Below are 19,125 nucleotides of genomic sequence, written 5' to 3' on the forward strand. Positions count from 1 at the left end.
TAGATGTGTACCACCAAGTCTGGTTAGGAGGTCATGCTTTAACAAGGAAAGTAACCTCACCAACAGGTATGGAGCTCTTTTCATCATTGATCATGCTTCTTACTCTTAACAGCTGCCCTGAGGTGGTCACTCTATGTCCTGGGACCTCGCTTTTCTCATCTGTTAAATGGGCATTGCTGACCCTTCACCCTTAGGACTGCAAGGAGTAGAAAGCTTTTGGTGGTCAAAATCATCACTCCCCTTTGATCACGCAGGAGCAGGTGGCCCTGGAAGGGGCTGTGCCCGGTAGGGTCTCCCTGGAAGCCCCGCCCAGGGCAGGTCAATCCCAGGGGCGGGGAGGCAGGTGCATTTCCGCTGCTGCGGCGGCAGTTGTCCACACGTGGCAGGGCTGCCGGTGCTGCCAGGATGAGCCTGACCCCAGCGTCGCGCTGCAAGCCGCCCAGCCCGCAGCCCCGGAACGCGCGGTCCGGCGCGCCCACGGTGAGTGCGCGGCCGCGGGCTGGGCCGCCGCTCAGCTTCAGCCCCCTCCACCTGCACCCCCACCGCCGCCGGAGTCCCGATCTGGCGCGCTGCTTCCCCCATCCTCCCCCTCCTTCCCCCGACGGCCTTGGCCCGGCGCTCTCGTCCATCCCTCGCTGTCCCTCCTTCCATGACTCCACTTTCGCGCCTCTTCGTGCAGACTTTAATTTGCCCTTTTTCTTAGTTCTTGTCTGTGTGTCCCCTCTCTCAGCACCCTGGCTTGGTGTGGTCCACCGCTCTTCCTCTGATTGTCCCTTTGCCCGCGGTGGGAGAGGGTGATCCAACCAGACAGGCCAGGGAGCCATTCCCCAGCCCCGCCGGCTATCTCCAGCCTGCCCTTGCTCTTTGGTTGGGTCGAGTTCCTGGCTTGCTGGCCTCTTCCCAGGGTATGGGGGAAGGGATTTGGGGATGTAACTGAGTGCAAAGCCAAAAAAGCACGACCAGAAGTAAAAAGAGTGGGGAACGATGTACTTATTACCTGCAGCAGGTAAGGGGAGCCCTGGAGTTATTTGCCAAACAAGCAGTGTTCTCCCTCTGCAAAGGAGGTCTGAAGATTTTATTCATGGAGCTTGTACATATTCAGTTAGCAAACCACGTGGAGGGGCGGGCACATTTCTGAGCATGCTCAGTTTAAGGTTATTGATCCGTGTCCACAAAGGACGGATGGAGGGCATATTTTTGGGCACGCTCAGTTCATGGTTACAATGAGCCAAGTTTATTTCAGGTTCCAAAAAGAATGAGTCATAGTGACTTAGTGACTCTGGCTGGCTCCTCCTAAATTTCTCCAGAATTTTAACTGAAATAAAAGGACAACTTTTGAGGTGTGGTAACAGTTTTTGAAAGGGGCACCGACAAGTGCCCGCCTTGCTTAGTGGCTAGCAGGAGGAATGTCAGGTTGGGTGCACTCCAAATGCAGAGAATTCTGATTATCTCCTAGACTACCATCCTGAAACTTGAGGAGAGGGAAGCAGACCCAGTAGTGGGGGAAAGTGTCTCTTTTCAGTAGGGTGATGATACCATCATCGCTGATGGCTGTTGTCAAAGCCACCTGCTCAGTACCAAGGTGCTGTTGGTGTTTGGTACTAATGGTGCTCAGTGCTCAGTTCCTAAGGTGCTCAATAAATGTCTGAATGAATTCCTGGTTGAGGGAAATGCACAGAGCTAGCACTGAACTTGACTCCAAGGTAGAGCAAGATTGGCCCTTATCAGAATACCAGGTATGCCTGTGAATCAGGATCAAGGGTACGTAAGCTCTATTCAGTTCAATAGGTGTTTGTTGAGTGTCCCTGGTGTCTGGTAGCAGGTACTGGTGACATAATTATGAGCTAGGAATAGTTCTTTCCTTAGGAACCCCAGAGTCTAGTAGAGGATCCATGGAACGGCATTCCAAGGGAGGAACTCCCACAAACAATAGAAATGCACAGCCGGGTGGGATCAAGAGACAACCTTCCAGAAAGGCCCCTGGAGGAGCTAACTTGAACGATTACAGTAGAGAGAAGGTGAGTGGCAAGTGACTGAAGACTGGCCCAGATGGGAAAGCTGTGCCACAGGTGTTTTTTTGTTTTTCATTGATTGCTAGAGCCCAAGCTTCAGACTGGTTGCAAAGGGACTGTAAACCTTATTAAGGAGTCTAGAGTTTCTCTGAGAGGGAGTGAAGAATCACTCTTCAGAGTGACAGGATTAGATTTGCATTTCAGAAGAGGGACCTTGGTTTCAGTGTGAAGAGTGATTCTGGTGGTGGTGTGGGGTTGCTTAGAGGGGACGAGAGAGCCCTTGAGTCTCATGGGCAAATAGAAATGCTAGGGCTTGGTGACTATTTAGAGGTGTGCAGGGAGGTTGAGGGGGAGCATAAGCAAGATTACCCTGGGTTTCTCACGCAGACAGCTGAGATCGGGAGCAATGGAATGGGGAGAGATCCTGAGGACATCTGAATGAAGTCTCCCTTTCATTCACTGAGGGTGACCTAAAGAAATGTGTGAATGTTAGGAGAGGGGAGATGTGTAGGGACCCTTTAGATTGGGTGAGAGTTGGGTCTGATTCATCCCTGTATCCTCATGGCCATCACTGGCTTGACACCCCACAGGAACCCCTGAAAACCATGTTTCTTCCAGCCCACAACCACAGGCTTTCCACCCACTCAGGAATGCTCTTGCAGAGGCATTTATTGTAAGGCTGGGGAGAAGGGGCCACAAAGGACAGGTGGTCCTGAAGAGGGTAGAAAAGAAGCCTATCTTGCAGGAAGCATTTTGGGCAACATTTGTAGATGAGGTTGGAGGTCTAAGATTTTAAGATTTGCAGAGTTTGGGAGCTTTGTGGGGGAAGGAGGAAAAAGAGAGAGAATTAAGGAGTTTGGGAACAGGACTGAGGTCTTGTTTAATAAACCAAGCAATGAGGATGCCAGGGCAAGAAGCTTCTTCCCCCTCGTTCCCTTCTTCCCCTCTTTCCCTTCTACTTCTTCCCTTCTCCTTTCCTCCTCCTCCTCCTGCTTCTTCGTCTATTTTTTTTTTTTTTTTTTTTTGCTGTACTGAGGTTTGAACTCAGGGTCTCACACTCTACTGCTTGAGCCACACTCCCAGCCCTAAGGAAGCTATTTTTGGGGGCATCTGAAATGAGCTTCAGAAAGGACATCTGAAGTGAGTGACCTCATTAGACTTTGAGAGCTGGAGGGATTTAGAGTTCTTGGAGTCCGTTTTGCCTGCCTGTTTAAGGCAGAGAAGGAAAGTGAGCTGCCCTGGGTGTAGAATTCATTTTTGGCAGCAGAGGGGCAAGGATGTTGAGGGTGGGCTAGTGTACCCACAATGGACTGGCATCACACTGACTGGTGGGGATTTGAACTCAGCTCTACTTCTTTACCTCCTGGCTGTATGCCTCTTCTCTGAGCTTTCCTTGCCTGTGATATGGGGACATTAAGAGGACGCATGAGCTTTACTGGTATAGGCAGCTTCACATGTAACTGCCTGCTTACGGAGATGACTTCAGGGTTAACCAAACAGCCCTGCCAAGGGGACTGTGAGGTTTGTGAGAGACAAGGAGTCATAGGTTCTTGGGCTTACTCTTCTCAGATGTATTGTTTGGCTGCTGTCAGGAGGCATCCTCTTCGCTGCCTCCTTCCCTCAGCCAGCAGGACTGTCCCTTGGTAGGAGCTGTTGCCATGGCAACTCAGTGCTCCCCAACAGTTAGGTTGCATTTGACTCATTTAATCTTAGTGGCACAGCTAGATCAGTTGAGAATAAGGTCACACCTTCATCAGCCTGAAGGATGATTCTGAGCCATGCAGTGACGCGTGGTAGAATGGCTAGTTGGAAATCTAGCTTTTCCTTTATTTAACCCTGCACAATTTTTTTTTTTTCCCTTCAGCAGCAACCAGCACATCCCCTAGGAAACCTGACAGCCTCCAACACACATCTTAAAAAAGAGCCGACACCTCCCACCCTTGACTCTTCCTTCTCAGCACCATCTGTTGCCTTCTCTCCTCTGTGTGCCCTTTGAGGGCAGAGACCATGTCCTATTTAGCTGTTTAGCACAAAGCTTATATGCAATTGGAGCTCCTTAATTTTGCACAATGAATGAGAACAACGAATGAAGAGGGGAGATAACTTATAAAATGACCAAGAGTAGAGGTGACCTGAGTTCAAATGCAGATTTAAGCACTGGTTGACTTCAGGTGGTGTACTTACCTCCTTAGGCTTCAGTTCCTTCGTTTGTAAAATGGGGATTTTATGCCTGTTAATCAGCATGCCTGCGGATTGAGTAGAATGCATTTCAAACACTGTACAGTTAGAGTGGGAGGGAACGGACCTTGAACTGCTGTTTATCACTAGTTCCTGGGTAGTTGCCACAAAGAACAGGTAGGCACATACATATTTTATTGGGCAAGGGAGTGAATTTTAAATAACAAGTGTTCAGAAAGCTAGTGTGTATGGATAACAATGGGGTGTTCTCATATGTAATAGTCATTGCATAGTCTTCTGTTTTGTTTGTTGGTGGTGTTGGATTTTGAACCCATGGCCTTGAGCATGTTGGGTCTGTGCAGCCCCAGAACCCAATCTGTTCCTATGTCCCTCTCCCCACTGGTCTGTGGACATCTCCAGGCAGGTACCACAGTGAACTTACCCACATCCTTAGTGCTCAGCCCAAGGTCTAGAAAACTAAAAATTCTGTTGAGCAGCTGAACTCAGTTCACATTTGCACCACACTTAACATTTTTTGAAACAATTTGTTTTTTTGAGACATGGTCTTACTATGTAGCTCAGGTTGGCCTTGAACTCATAATCCTCCTGCCTCAGTTTAACCAAGTCCTAGGATTACAGGTGTGTACTACCACGCTCGGTTTATAAAGCAGTTTTGCATTCACTGTATCTAGTGTTACTAGCCTTTCACTACAAAAGAGATTCTTATTATTATTTAAGCCCCATGAGTGCATATTTTGAAAAATATCCATCAAACAAATTCCATTTTGTAAATGAATCAAAGGCATGTCAACTGCAAATCAGAAGTTCTTTCTTTCCATCTTTAATATTTTCCTTCCTCTCTTCTCTTCTCTTTTCTTTCTTGTGCCGAGGATGAAACCTAGAGCCTTGTGCATGCCAGGCAAGTGCTATACCACTGAATTTCTACCGGCCCCATTCTCGTTATGAGAAGTTTTTCGGATGTGGACACAAAACAAGTACTCAAGAAATGCTTCCTTAATGAGTTATGTGTGTAGTTTCTTTAACTCTGTGGGAAATCCTTCTCCCCCTCTTAACTATATCTTAGATCTGAGCATCCCAGGTTGGGAACTCATGACTTCACAGCTCCATACGCTAGTCTTGTAGATGAGGAAACTAAGGCCTAGGGAGGGGAAAAGTTTTGCCAGAGTCCAGAAATTTTGGAAGTGTTATCAGTGGGATTTCTGCAGGAACTTCCATTACTAACGTTCTGAGATCTAAACGAGAAAATTAAAATGCTTGGATGGGTATTCTTTTATCAAACTGAAATCCTTTATTAAGATACACATGCTATGGAGCTACACAGCATATACCTCCCTTCAGCATGATGGCTGTACCCGGTTGTTCTTGGGTGAAGGTAGGTCACAAGCTTCCTGAAGGTGGCGCTGTTGGCTCACCCTACCGCTTGTTCCCCCAGGTAACTACCGTCGTGCAGCTGAATGTCGGCGGCCAGTTCTACACCACCACCGTGGGCACCCTGAGAAAATTCTCCGGTTCAAAGCTGGCAGAGATGTTCTCCAGCCCAGTCGAGGCCTGCACGGATGGGGAGGGCCGTTTCTTCATCGATCGCTCGGGTACTTACTTCGGCCCCATCCTGGACTACCTGCGCACCGGACAAGTGCCCTCACAAAACCTCACCGAGGTGTACCGTGAGGCTCAGTACTATGAGATCCAGCCTTTGGTCAAGCTCCTGGAGGACACGCCGCAGATCTTCGGTGAGCAGGTGGCTCGGAAGCAGTTCTTGCTGCGAGTGCCGAACTACAGTGAGAACCTGGAGGTCCTACTCCGCCTGGCGCGGGCAGAGGCGGTGGGGATGCGCTGGTCGGAGGTGGTAGTGTGCGTGATGCACACAGACGAGCAGGCTGCGCAGTGTGCGGAGCCCCTGTATAACCTGGAGGCCAAGAAGGTGCCATTTGTCAAGTTTGGACCCTGGAATGTAGGTCCATCAATTGAGGACTTACTGCACTGCGTGAATAAGGACATTAAGGCCAAGGGGTACCAGGTACAACTTCAGAAATACTTTCTAGAGAAGGCATGCTGGGCCAAGCTCCAAGGTTGCTTCCACAAGTTCACCTTCAACTGGTGGTGATCTCCAGAAGTGGGGACCATTTTTGTTAGTGGCTCTGGTAGGTCTTGTGAAATTAAAAGTTGCCATTAAAAGCCATCTTTTGTTTGTTTGTTTTCAGTACTGGGGCTTGAACTCGGGGTCTACACCTTGAGCCACTCCACCAGCCCTTTTTTGTGATGAGTTTTTATGAGATAGGATCTGGCGAACTATTTCCCCAGGCTGGCTTGGAACTTCGATCCTCCTGATCTCTGCCTCCTGAGTAGCTAGGATTTGAGGCGGGAGCCCAGCAAAAAACATCTTTCTTTTATTTCAAAAATAAATATAAAACATCTTCCAAGGTTGGCTTACAGCCTCACCCCAAAATACTTATCCCTCTTACCCTTATGGCCCCACTGTACTAGCTAGCAAATCCCCACCCTCCTTCAAAACTTCATGTACCTGTCAGATGTTTCTCTTAAAGTCCAATAAATTAGAATGTTTTGGGCTGGTGGAGTGGCTCAAGTGGTAGAGCACGTGCCTAGCTAGCATGAAACCCTGAGTTCAAACTCCAGTACCGCCAAAAAAGAAAATAGAATGTTTCAACAATGCTTTGGCAGGAGATGTGGGATGACCATAGGAAAATACAGGCTTCCATCAGTTTGATAGTTTGACTGAAGTCCACCCAACCACTTTAGTCCATCTGGCCTCTGTGTGCCTTCAAGAAGAAGATGTCAGATTAGTACCTGCAGTGAATACTTCTTAGATCCCCTTTACTGGATGTTGCTAGTGTTGGTTGTGGAAGCCCCACAGCTGCTCTCTTCTGTACCCTAGTGATTTTCAAAGTGTGGCATCAGTATCCTCTGGAAAAGTGCTCGAAATACATATGCTCAGGCCCCACTTCAGGTCAACAGAGTCAGAATCCCTGAGGGTTGTCCTAGCTGCATGATTCAGCAAGCCATCCGAGTGATTCTGATGCACTGTAGTTTTGAGACATGCTCTTGGAAAGAATTGCCACTTGTTGGATGAAGGGACAAAAGACTTGACGCCTTACCTCCAAGAAGTTTCTGTTGCAAGGCTCCTTGTTGGACCAGGCTAAATGAGTGTCCATCTGAGAGCACATTCTTTAGCTTTTGTCCTCTGTCCTCCACTGCTTCCTTCACTTCCTTCTAAGAGCCCTCCTTCAAGAAACCATGTATATTCCTTGAACTAAAGGTCTCCATTTAGGTTCTTTTTCTGAATTTCAGATAGAGGACACACATAGACATTCATCCTTCTTCAAGTCTAATTCTGAGACAGATGACTCCCTTCTGTGACTTGTGGCTCAACAAACCATGTAAGTCCCACCCTGGGACTAAGGATTTCACAGGACTCTAGTACCAGATCTTGGAAGGTCCCCTGCAAACAAATAAGTTGGTTGTTACTGCCACTCCAGTCCACCCTCTCTCTTTTTCCTTTGGATGCCTCTTCATGGTGACAGATCCAGGAATAATTTCCCCCTCAGGAGACACCATTTATACCTACAAGAATCTGGGTTTGCCTCCTCATGGACTAATGAATATCTGTATCAATTTTTTCTTTTCTTTCTTTCTTTTTGATGGGGTTTGAACACAGGACCTCACACTTGGCTATGCAGGTGCTCTCCCATTCTCCCACTTGAGCCACTCCATGGCCCCTCTATGTAGTCCTTTCATAAAAACATTTGAACTTTTTCCTTTATTACACTCTCCTGCTGCAGTGTCTCTGTGGCATGTTTCAAACGCGACCCAAAAGCCTATTTCTTGGACTAGGAGCCTGACTTGTGGGGGACACTCAGAGTTTTCTGTACCTTGCAATTTCTTCAAAAGACTGAGCAATTCTTTCTATTGCTTCCAAACTACAGAAGTGATTCAGCATCTCCCTTTGGGAGCTCCAGGGCTGGAGCTGTTGGGTTGTTTGTGTGTCAGAGTATTTTGTTTGGTTGGTTTGTTTTCATTTCTGTTTTTTTGATACAGGGTCTTGCTGTGTAGCACAAGCTGGCCTTGAACTCAAGATTCTCCTGCATCAGCCTCACAAGTGCTGAGATTACAGGTGTGTATCCTCACACCTGGCTGTACCCAAGTATGTTTTTAACATACTACCTACCTCTTGTTCTTGAGAAAAAAAACCCCAAAACTCCAGGTTTTATGTTATGACACCTCTTTCCTGGCTCCTCCTATTGCTAGAATCTCTCTGGGTCTCAAACGATAATAAAAGTCTCCTTCAACTCTGGTAAGACCACCAGGGGTGAGCAGCTCTCCTCATTGGCATGGGTCCTTTCCTAATCATCAGTTTATGCTAACTGTGGATCAGGGCTGAACCTGGGCATCTCACCCTTGTCCATCCTGATGCAGAAACACATGATCCCATGACATTTAATAATTTCAGGTGGGACTCCCAAAGTGGGACAGGTCTCCTGCTCATGCGTACAGGTATTCACACGTTAATTCTCCAAATAGTCTACTGTTGTAGCCACACATAGACCCCAGGAAAATCATGGCGCAGGAAGTTCAATGATTTGGACAGTGGGCCAAGTAGTTAACTGGTTATCTTGGAGCAAGGTGATGATAGGGGAAAAAAAAGGCTGGGACAAGGGATGATTCAAACTACAAGTACAGCACCACCAATCCCAATCCCAAGAACTCCTACAAGCAACTGAAAAAGACTTTGATAGAGGGAGGGACATCAAAATTCTTAGATCAAGTAGACATGGATTTAAGTCATCAAATTTGGGGGCTGGCAGTGTGGCTCAAATGGTAGAGTGGCTCAATGGTAGAGTGCTTGCCTAGCAAGCACAAGGCCCTGAGTTCAAACCCCAGTACTGCCAAATAAATAAATAAATAAAAATAAATACATAAATAAATCATCAAATTTTGGATCAAAAGGAGGGGAATGTTGTGGATTTAGAGAGACTAAAACTTTTTTTTCTAAAATTTTGATGAATTTTAGGAATATCTAGCAGAAATTTTAGAAGCCTAGTGGTCAGATTACATGCCAGGTCAGTTAAATTAGAATCTCTAGGGTTGGAGCTCAGGTATCATATTTTAATGCTACTTGATTAATTCCAACATGTGGCTAAGGTGAGACTCACTGAAGTAAGAAAACCTAATGTGTGAATTTTGGTTGGATCTTAGAATTTTCTAAAAATAAGGTTATAAAATACATTCGTGGAACAAAAGTCAAACACACGTGTGTGTGTGTGTGGTGTTGGGGATTTAATATTAGAGCCTTGCACATGCTAGGCAAGTGCTTACCACTGAGCTATTTCCCCAGCCTAATTTGTTCTTTTTTTTTTAGAAGCAATTATGGTGGTAGGAGAATATTCCTGTTCTTAGGAGATGTAAACTGAGGTATTTAGGTGGAAGCATTTAAGTATCATAATGTCTTCAACTTATGTTCAAATGGTTTAACAGATATGTATATATACATGTGTATGGAGAAAGAAATGATGCAAAGTGTCTAAATAGTAATAGTTGGTTGGCCTAGGTGAAAGGTTCATCATAGCATCCTTTTATCTTTTCTGTAGATTTGAAAATTTTCAACATACCAAATTGAAAAGTTAATTTGGAGAACTAACATTTGAATACCTGTATGCATGCAATATTAGAGTATCACAATGGATACATCATGCTAATGCCAGATGCAATTATTTATCAACACTTAACTAAATGTTTGGGAATTATATAGAAAAGTTCCAAACTAGCTTAGTATATTTGATTGTTCTCTACACACGAGAACTTTGGTATGTCCTTAGGGGGGGTCCTGTACTAAGCAAGTAGTGTTATAGCTAATCAAAAAGCTACCTCCTTGATCAATTACAGGGATGATGTATGCCTGGTAGCCATGACGCCTCCTGGTCTGGCTGTATGTTTTTTCTATGCCCAATGATAGTATTGCATAGTCCTCTGGTACATTGACCTTGGGCTTGGCAATGTAAATTGTATGCCAGTGGACCATCAACAAACAACAAATGGGGCATGAGTAAAGATTTGATAATTGCTTGTGTACAAGGTTAGTACTTTTATGAAATTGCTACTGTCCCAAAAGAAAGACAGGTTAGCAGGCTGTGATTATGCACAGCTAGGGATGCTGAAGTGAGAGGATCACTTGAGCCCAGAAGTAGGAGACCAGATTAGGCAACATAGTCTCAGAACACACACACATACACAAACACACACACACACCAGGCTATTCCACTAGATAGGTTAAAAGAAGAGGCACTGAAGAGGTCACCTTAGACCAGGTGATCCAGCTGAATTAGGACCAGGACTGCCAAGCTTAGACCAACTCAAATTGTAGGATCATGAGTAAATAATAATGTCTCAAACCTCTGTGGTTTGTTTTATTACTCAGTAATAGATAACTAATATACTTTATTTTAAGAGATTTCTCCAGAAGTCTCACTTAATAACATCTGCTTACATTTTGTTTACCAGAACTGTGAAATATGGCCATGTATTTTGTGTGTGTGTGTGTGTGTGTGTGTGTGTATGTGTGTGTGTGTGTCTGTAATGGGGGATTGAAAATGATCAAGGTACAGTTATACACATGTATGGGAATGTCATAATGAAACCCATTATTTTGTATAATTCATATATGCTAAGAAAAAACCTTGGGTGAATCTGAAAAAGAAAAGAAGAAACAATTTTCCCCTTGTGACACACTCCAGTTATTCCGGCACTCAGCAGGCAGAGGTAGGAGGATCAGGACCAGCCTGGGCTACATAGTAAGACCTTGTCTAAAAATATAGAAAGAAAGAAACAGAGAGAGTGAGAGAGAAAGTAAAGAAAGAAGAGAAGGGAAGGAGAAGGGAAGGAAGGAAGAATTTAAAGAATAGTGTTTATAAGTTATTAGAAACATGGGGGTAAAATGGATGCTGAATACTGTTTTTTACTGTCAGCTTTGCAGAGTAGTATTATGAAAAAAATGAAAAATCTATGCACATGTATTAATTTGAAATAAAAATTAAGTTGTTCTGATGGTCTAGGTTTAGCATTTTAATCTGATTGTATTCAATACAGAAGTCTTCTATAAAATGATTATCCTCCCTCATAAGGCAAGACAATATACATATTGCTTTAGTTTGGATCTGAAATGTCCCCAAAGATCCATGTGGTAAAGGCTTGGTTCCTAGCTTAACCCTACTGGTAGATGGTGGAAACTTTAAGAGGTGGGGCTTAGTGAGTGATCATTAGGCCATTCAAAGTGTGTCCTCAAAAGGAATTGTGAGACTCTGTTCTCTTTCTGTTTCTCTATTTTGCTTCCCCACCATGAGATGAGTAGTGTTGCTCCTTTGACACACTCCAGCCATGATGTGAAGCAGTATCTGGGAGTGTGAAGGAGCAACTGGGCTAACTGATCATGGATTGAAACCTCTTAAACTCTGATCCAGAAAAACCATTTCTCTTTATAACTTGATTGTCTCAGGTATTTGTTATAGTAATGGAAAGATGACTGACACATGCAGACATTAAGAAGACATCCTCCTGGAGATATAACTCAGTGGTAGAGCCCTTGCCTAGCATACACAGCTCTGGGGTCTATCCTGTATTATTTTTCTTTCTTTGTTTTTCTTTTTCTTTTTTTCTTTCTTTTTTTTTTTTTCAGTACTGGGGCTTGAATTCAGGGCCTTTACCTTGAGCCACTCCACCAGCTGCTTTTTTGTGATGTGTTTTCTTCGAGATAGGGTCTAATTGCCCAGGCTGGCTTGACCCACAATCCTCCTGATCTCTGCCTCCTGGGTAGCTAGGATTACAGGCGTGAGCCACTGGTGTGCCCAGTTAGTTACTTTTCTTGTTCTTCACTGTGACCAAATACCTGACAGAAACAATTTAAGAGAGGAAAGATTTATTTTGGATTATTGTTTGAGAGAGTTCTGTCTATGGTCACTTGGCCCTATACACATGGGCAGGACATCATGGTGGTGGGAGCATATGGCAGAGGTTTTTCTTTACTTCTTGGTAGACAGGAAGCAGAGAAAAGGGGATACAGGAAAAGCAAGATTTAATCTCACGGACATGCCCCAGTGGCCTACTTCCTCCAGTGGGGCCCCAGCTCCTACTTTTCCCCACCTCACAATAATGCCGTCATATTATGAATCTGTCAAGGTTATCCATTGATTAGGTCAGGCCTCATGATTTCATTGTGTGTGGAAATGGCTTCACAAACCCACCTAGAGATGTGCTTTGTTAATCACCTAGGTGTTTCTTAATTCAGTCAAGCTGATAATCAAAATTAACCATCACGCGTCCCTAACACCATGAACAAAAGTCCCAAACAAACAAATAAATAACAACAAAGACATCTCCCAGAAGCAACTACACCTGGGTTAGAATTCTTCCTCCACCGTTTATTATCTAGATATTGCCAGGATATTACTTACTGTACTTGAGTCTTGGTTTCTTCATCTGTAGATGGATATAATAATACTACCATGTGTTGTGAGGGATACATATGATAATGTATACAAAGTGCTTGTGCACTTTATGCACCTGGGACATAAAAAAAAAGTGCTCAATCAACCTTGACTATCATTTATCCCACTAATATATGGTGAGTTTAACAAAGTGTGGTGTAATGGAAAGAGCTCTGGAATTCAACCAGAGACCTTGCTTTGCATGGTAGCACATAGATTACTCATAGTGCATCATTAGATAAGAAACTAGAGGGCTTCTTGGAAGGGAAGCTGATTCAGAATGTTGTCGTGGGAATACAGGGGGTTGAGAGCTTGTTTGGAGGTTCTAGCAGGGGAGCGCAGCTACTCGTATACCCTTGACCGAAGAACGGTCCTCCTCTATCGGGGATGGTCGTCCTCTTCGACCGAGCGCGCAGCTTCGGGAGGGACGCACATGGAGCGGTGAGGGAGGAAGGGGACACCCGCCTAGCCAGCCAGATCAGCCGAATCAACCCTGGCGATCAATGGGGTGACAGATGTCGCAGCCAGATCGCCCTCACATCCAATACAGGGGGTTGAAATGTGGTCCTCCAAATGAGAGGTTCACCTCCTAATCCCTGGAATCTGTAAATGTTGCCTCATTTGGAAAAAGAGCAGATATCATTAAAGGTCTTGAAATGAGAAGATAATCCTGGATTATCTGGATGGATTCTAAATGCAATGGTAAGTATCCTTATAAGAGACACACAGCTGGGCACACAGTGGTATGTGCCGGTAATCCTGGCACTAAGGAGGCAGAGGTAGGGGGATGAAGAGTTGGAGGCTAGCTTGGGCTACATGATGAGATTCTGTCTCAAAAAACTAAGGGTTGAGAATGTAGCTCAGTGGTAGTGTGCTTGCCTAGCATGCACAAAGTCCTGGGTTTGATCCCCAGCAGTACAAAAACAAACAAAACTGCAACCAACCAACCAAACACACACATACACAAAGGAAAGATGATAATATGGGGACTGATGAGGCCACAAGGTCAAGAATGCATGAGCAGCCTCCAGAGCTAGGCCAGGAGCAGATTCTCCTCTAGAGACCCTAGAAGGGACACGGTCCTGCCAGTACTTTTTACCGCTAGAACTGTGAAAGAATAAGTGTATGTTGTTTTAAGCCACCAAGGTTGTGGTAACTCATTATGGCAGGAAACTAATACAAAGGATTAAGATTATACAATATATTTGCAATTATATTTGGAAATAAGTCATTACTTACGTTAACCTGTATAATGCAATGTTATATAGGAGTTACACTTATGGGTAGCTTAAAATTATTGGAGTGGAAAATGCTCATTTAATCAATGTAACTTTATTATTTGTTCCAAAAAGGGTTTAAGATAGTGGGTCTTAATAGGGCTATGAGAAAAAGGAATACCCAAAAAGATAAATTAAGTGAATGCTGTTTGTTGCCTACTCATTAATACTCTAACATCCTTTCCTCTTACAGCTTGAGGCATTCCACCAGCTTTGTCCTTTCCTCTTTTCTAACAGAAAAAGTAAAATAGCTAAAGTATTAATAATGTTCAAAATGCTATCTTTGTTTCATTTGTATGTGAGACTTCTCAGAAGTCTTCTGGAATTAACTAAAGAAAGTTATAGAGTCAGGGGCAAGAGGTGTGACTCAAGTGGTAGGGCACCTACCTTGCAAGTGTGAAGCTGAGTTTAAATGGCTCCTATCCTCTCCCCTGCCCCCCAGAAAAAGAAGAAAAAAAGGTATAGAGTTAGAAGAGGAAAACTTAATACCGAATTCTAAACATAACTTCATTATAATCCAAAGGAAAAACACAAAAGGAGATTAAAATTTTTGTAGATTGCCCTCATGAAGATATAACTGGTAGTTAGAACCCGCTTTTTCTAGAAAGCACTGACTCCTTACTTGGGCCACAAATTAACTGAAAGCAGAAGAAAAGCCTGGTATCCCCACCTCCACTTTGTAACTGTCTCCATTACTCTATGTCTCTCTCTCCTGAAATCCCCTTTTCCAGGAAAAACAGAACTGATCAGTAACATCTTTGTAAAAAGGAAATGAAACTACCTCCAAGGAAAGGAATAGCAGAGCCTTGCAGGACAGATCACCCCTTAAATGAGGACAATCATCTATAACAAGGAGGCTGCACCATGGTGCAGAAATAATCATCTCATGAGAGCCAGATGGCTCCCCTCAAGTGATGACAGTGATAACTTCTCCAGAGCCCCTCACAGAAGCAGAACTGAAATAATGATCAACCAATTCACACTTTGCCCATTTCATTATGCACGCCTTGCTTCCCTGCCCCAATTCTTCCTCTGTTTAAGCCTAAAGCTCATGTCTGCACCCCGATGAGGGGCTGAGATGCTTACTTTGCCTGTTCCCACAGCATGACTGTGCTGCCTAATAAATCTCCTTTCTCTGCCCTTCACCACTACTTGTCTCTTTATTTGGCATATGGGAGTGAGTGGCTGGACCTACATGTTATAACCCTTGGAGTTAGGCCTCTGACCTAGAACTCTGGTTACAGAGATACCCTAGTTCATAGCACTGTGCCAAGTTTTCAGGTTTATATTGTATTGTCCTCGAATACCTCCTTTTTAAAATTCTCTACTTACTTTCTTCATCTTTCCCTCCTCCCTGCCTCATCCATTCTCTGCCTTTTTTCTGCTGCGCTAAGTTCCTGCAATGCTGATCCTTAGGTATTGCATACCAGGCCCATTCCTTGTGGGTCAGAGACTTAGTAAGTTCAAGAGTGGAAGATTGATGACAAGTAGACCTGGGGCATTGGTATTTGGGCTTATTATGAATGTCCACTAGAGGGCATTCTTTCTAGAAGAGTCTCTCAAAAATTAAGTGGACACAATGGTCCAACCTGTGGATGTCAGCCAGCCTCTTTCTCCAGCTCCTCAGTACTTGCTCAATGGAGTTATGAAGCAAACGATCATAATGACAGGGATGGAGGCTATGCATATGTTCCACAAGTGTAGACCTGTGATATGATGTGCCATCTCAGGATATGTCACTCTAATGAGGAGGCTGCACTTTAATGAAGAGGAGCCACTGACATACGCCTAACCTAGCAGCAGAGAGCAGAGAGCAACACTGAGCTCCTGATGTGGAATCGTTTCCTGATGTGGAATCGTTCTGGAAGGGACCAAGCATTTTTTGGTGGTAGATTTACTGCACTGCAAATCAGTTAGCTATGCTGCCATGTAACAAACTGTTGGGAGAAATTCTGGTATTTCTGAGCAAATGGCATTGACAGCTTTGTTTGAGGATGTTTGCAAAGCTGCTTAGGAGCAGGGAGCAGATCCACTTCCATTCCGGGGTAATAAAGCTAGTCTATCACTCCACACTGGAGTTACTGCAGAGTGATAAAAATGTCTCCCATGGATAGGAAGGCAGATTTGTTTCCTAATCGGTATAATAAAGTCTCTCTTCAGAGGGTAGATTTGCTAGTGGTCCTCTTTTAAGATTGGGAGTTTTGTAAACTCAGCATTCTTCAGTTCTTATGGATCTGTTGTGTACATGACATTCACCTGCATCACTGCCATGGCACTTGGGGGTCATGTCAAGGAGAACTGAAACAAACCTGAAGTTTATGCTGTCTGTTATGTTGCGAGCTGCCTAACACCATTGGGGCTTGTTGTCTCCTTACCAGCTAAATCTATGAAAATGTGACAAGTCAATTTAGTAGTTTGGGACTATTTGTGTAACAGCCCAACCCAAACCCTAAACATAATGCCTTAAGATTGAAGTCTTTATTTCTCACAAACCTAATGATAGACTTTGAGTTAGGCTCAAATCTAGTACACTCTGACTTCTGCCACGTTATGCTGGCCATTCACAAGGCCAGCCCGAATTCAAAGCATAGGGATCTAGATGTCACTTCTTAAAGGATGCAGTCTCAAGGTCATATTTCAATGGATATACATACTGCAATCATTCCACCACACACCAAGTCCTTTTTTTTTTTTTTTTTGGTGGGTACTGGGGTTTGAACTCAGGGCCCCATGCTTGCTAGGCAGGTGCTCTACCACTTGAGCCACTCCACCAGCCATGTTTTGTGTTGTTTTTTTCAAGATAGTGTCTCCACAACTATTTGTCCCAGCTCCTAATCTCTGCCTTCCTAGTAGCTAGGATTACAGCTACTAGGTGAGCCACTGGTGCCTGGCACCAAATTCTTTTCATCATGGAAAGATCAGTGATTTGTTCTTACATAAATGGACATTGTAGTAGGAAGAATGAGTCCCTCTCCCCATCTTAATTCTTATGTGGACTCTTGAACTGAATCTAGGCACTCAGTTATGTAAGAGCTGATTATCAAGAGAAAGGTATAAAAGTTTTTATTAATTTTACATATACATGGTAATCTTTGCAGGAGATCTTAAAAAATGAAGAGTTTTGAAGAAATGAACAGAGGATGATGCTTTTATACTTTTTTGTTTCTTTGCCTTCTGGTACTGGGGTTTAGACTCAGGGCCTCATGCTTGCTAGGCAGGCACTCAACCACTTGAACCACGCTACCAACAACTTTTTTTTTTTGTGGTACTGGAGTTTGAACTCAGGGCCTACACCTTAAGCCACTCCACAAGTCCTTTTTTGTGATGGTGTTTGTCAAGATAGGGTCTTGTGAACTATTTGCCTAGGGTGACTTTGAACCAGCATCCTCCTGATCTCTGCCTCCTGAGCAGTTAGGATTATAGGCGTGAGTCACTAGCACCTGTGCTTTTATACTTTTTAGAACAATAAGTTTGTGAATGGATGATAGGAAAACTGGATATCTGGACTAGGGTAGTAAGTTGTAGAGATGTTACTAAGAGATATATGTGGGACAGGAGCAGAAGCTGGTGGAAGGTGGGGCTTACTTCAGAGTTTATTCAGGGTCACTGCAGCCCCAACTGCCAGTCTCTGGTGATCAAAGCTATTTATTTTCCAGTCTTGGTATATGAAGGCCATCCCTCCCAAAAGATCTTTGTGGCTTGCTGCATGTTAGAAAATACAGGCCAAATGGCATATTTCAAGATGGCACATTTTTAATTCCTTTAATGTATATTCCAGATTCAGATTTGATTTCCCTACCTGCTATATTTCTGCCAGCCCCACCATCCATCAATGCCAAATTAATTATAATGGTTTTCCACACACTGCTTCTAAGATCTGATTTTATGGTGAAAGAATTGTGGTTAGGAAATTTGTTGGTCTTGCCAGGAACGCTGTCACTCAGATGTATCAGATATTTCTAAGCAGGGCAATGGCCTTTTGTAGACTTAGTTTTGGGGATAGCTAGGAGATAACATCTTGTGTTTTGGGTGCTGTCCTACTGGTTTGTGGTATATGCCTTATACCAACAGCAAAACTATAATACTCTTTCTTCCACAGTTAGAATATTTGGACCTGGGAACCACTCTGGATGTAGGAGTGGTTCCTTTCTTGGTTTTACACCAAAGAACTAATTATGAATTCTTGAGTTCAATAGGTTCCCAGTGCTCAATCCCCAGAGGAGAAGGAACAATTCCTCTAGAGAACAGTCATCGTTCATTACATTGGAACAACAGCCCCTGGCCAGTAGGTCTCTTGTTGTTAAAATAACAGGTAGAGAATGGGTGATTGTTTCAAAATTCCAAGGGAAAGGTGAATTGCTGCTACACAATAGGGAAAGGGAGGACTGCAGCCAGAGGGACTCACTAGGGCACCTCATTATACTTTCATGTGCAATAATGGAGGTCAAAGGAAAGTGGCATCAATTTAATAAGATAGTTTTCAATTCAACATTAAAAAAACGTGGGTTTCTCTTTCTATACAAATCTGGTGCCAATTTCTCAACTTGTTTCTATGTTCCCCCTATTCCTTACATAAACTTTACTCTCAACATGAACTGAATTCCATTAAAGTGTAAAGTGGAGAGATTATTGAGATAAAAAAGTGTAAAGTGGAAGAGTAGAGGGTCCCAAGAGAGGGTGCCCCCTCTTTGCTTTTCTGAGAGTACTGAATTCTTTCCTAAAGCTGTGTGTTTAATAACGATGATGGGCTGGAGGTGTGGCTCAAGTATCTGCTTTGCAAACATGAGGCCCTTAGTCAAACCCCAGTCCCGTCAAGACAAAAAAAAAAAAAATGATAACACCACATCCTGATGCTAAGAAACACATTTAACATCTCTGAAATTGTGACACATCTTAAAATTGCTGTTGGTCAGTTACCACTGTGCACACTGTGTCACAGCTGTTCATGTGGTTATCTCTTTAACTGAGATCTGTGTAATTATGGTACTACATGAGTTGTCTTATTTGCCATTTAATCCCCTCAAAGAGATGATCCTTTCTTTCTTTTTTTATTTTTTTCAACACTGGGGTTTGAACTCTGGGCTCACATTTGCTAGGCATATGCTGTACCACTTTAGCCACTCCACCAGCCCAGAAGAGATGACC

At 43.9% G+C, this 19,125-nt stretch overlaps 1 protein-coding gene across 2 annotated transcripts; it reads left to right on the forward strand.

Annotated features, from left to right (window-relative positions):
* Window positions 1-336: 336 nt before the first annotated feature.
* Kctd14 (potassium channel tetramerization domain containing 14) lies at window positions 337-9,329 on the forward strand. 2 transcript variants are annotated; one of them, XM_074082331.1, is made up of 2 exons: window positions 337-480; window positions 5,644-9,329. In XM_074082331.1, exons 1-2 carry the CDS (start codon window positions 406-408, stop codon window positions 6,313-6,315), a joined length of 747 nt encoding a protein of 248 aa, XP_073938432.1. In that variant the 5' UTR covers window positions 337-405; the 3' UTR covers window positions 6,316-9,329. The 2 variants fall into 2 exon arrangements, with proteins under 2 accessions (XP_073938432.1, XP_073938436.1); XM_074082335.1 differs by lacking the exon at window positions 337-480 and adding an exon at window positions 1,264-1,703.
* Window positions 9,330-19,125: the final 9,796 nt, after the last annotated feature.

Source organism: Castor canadensis, chromosome 1, assembly GCF_047511655.1.
Source record: "Castor canadensis chromosome 1, mCasCan1.hap1v2, whole genome shotgun sequence".
NCBI lineage: Eukaryota > Metazoa > Chordata > Mammalia > Rodentia > Castoridae > Castor > Castor canadensis.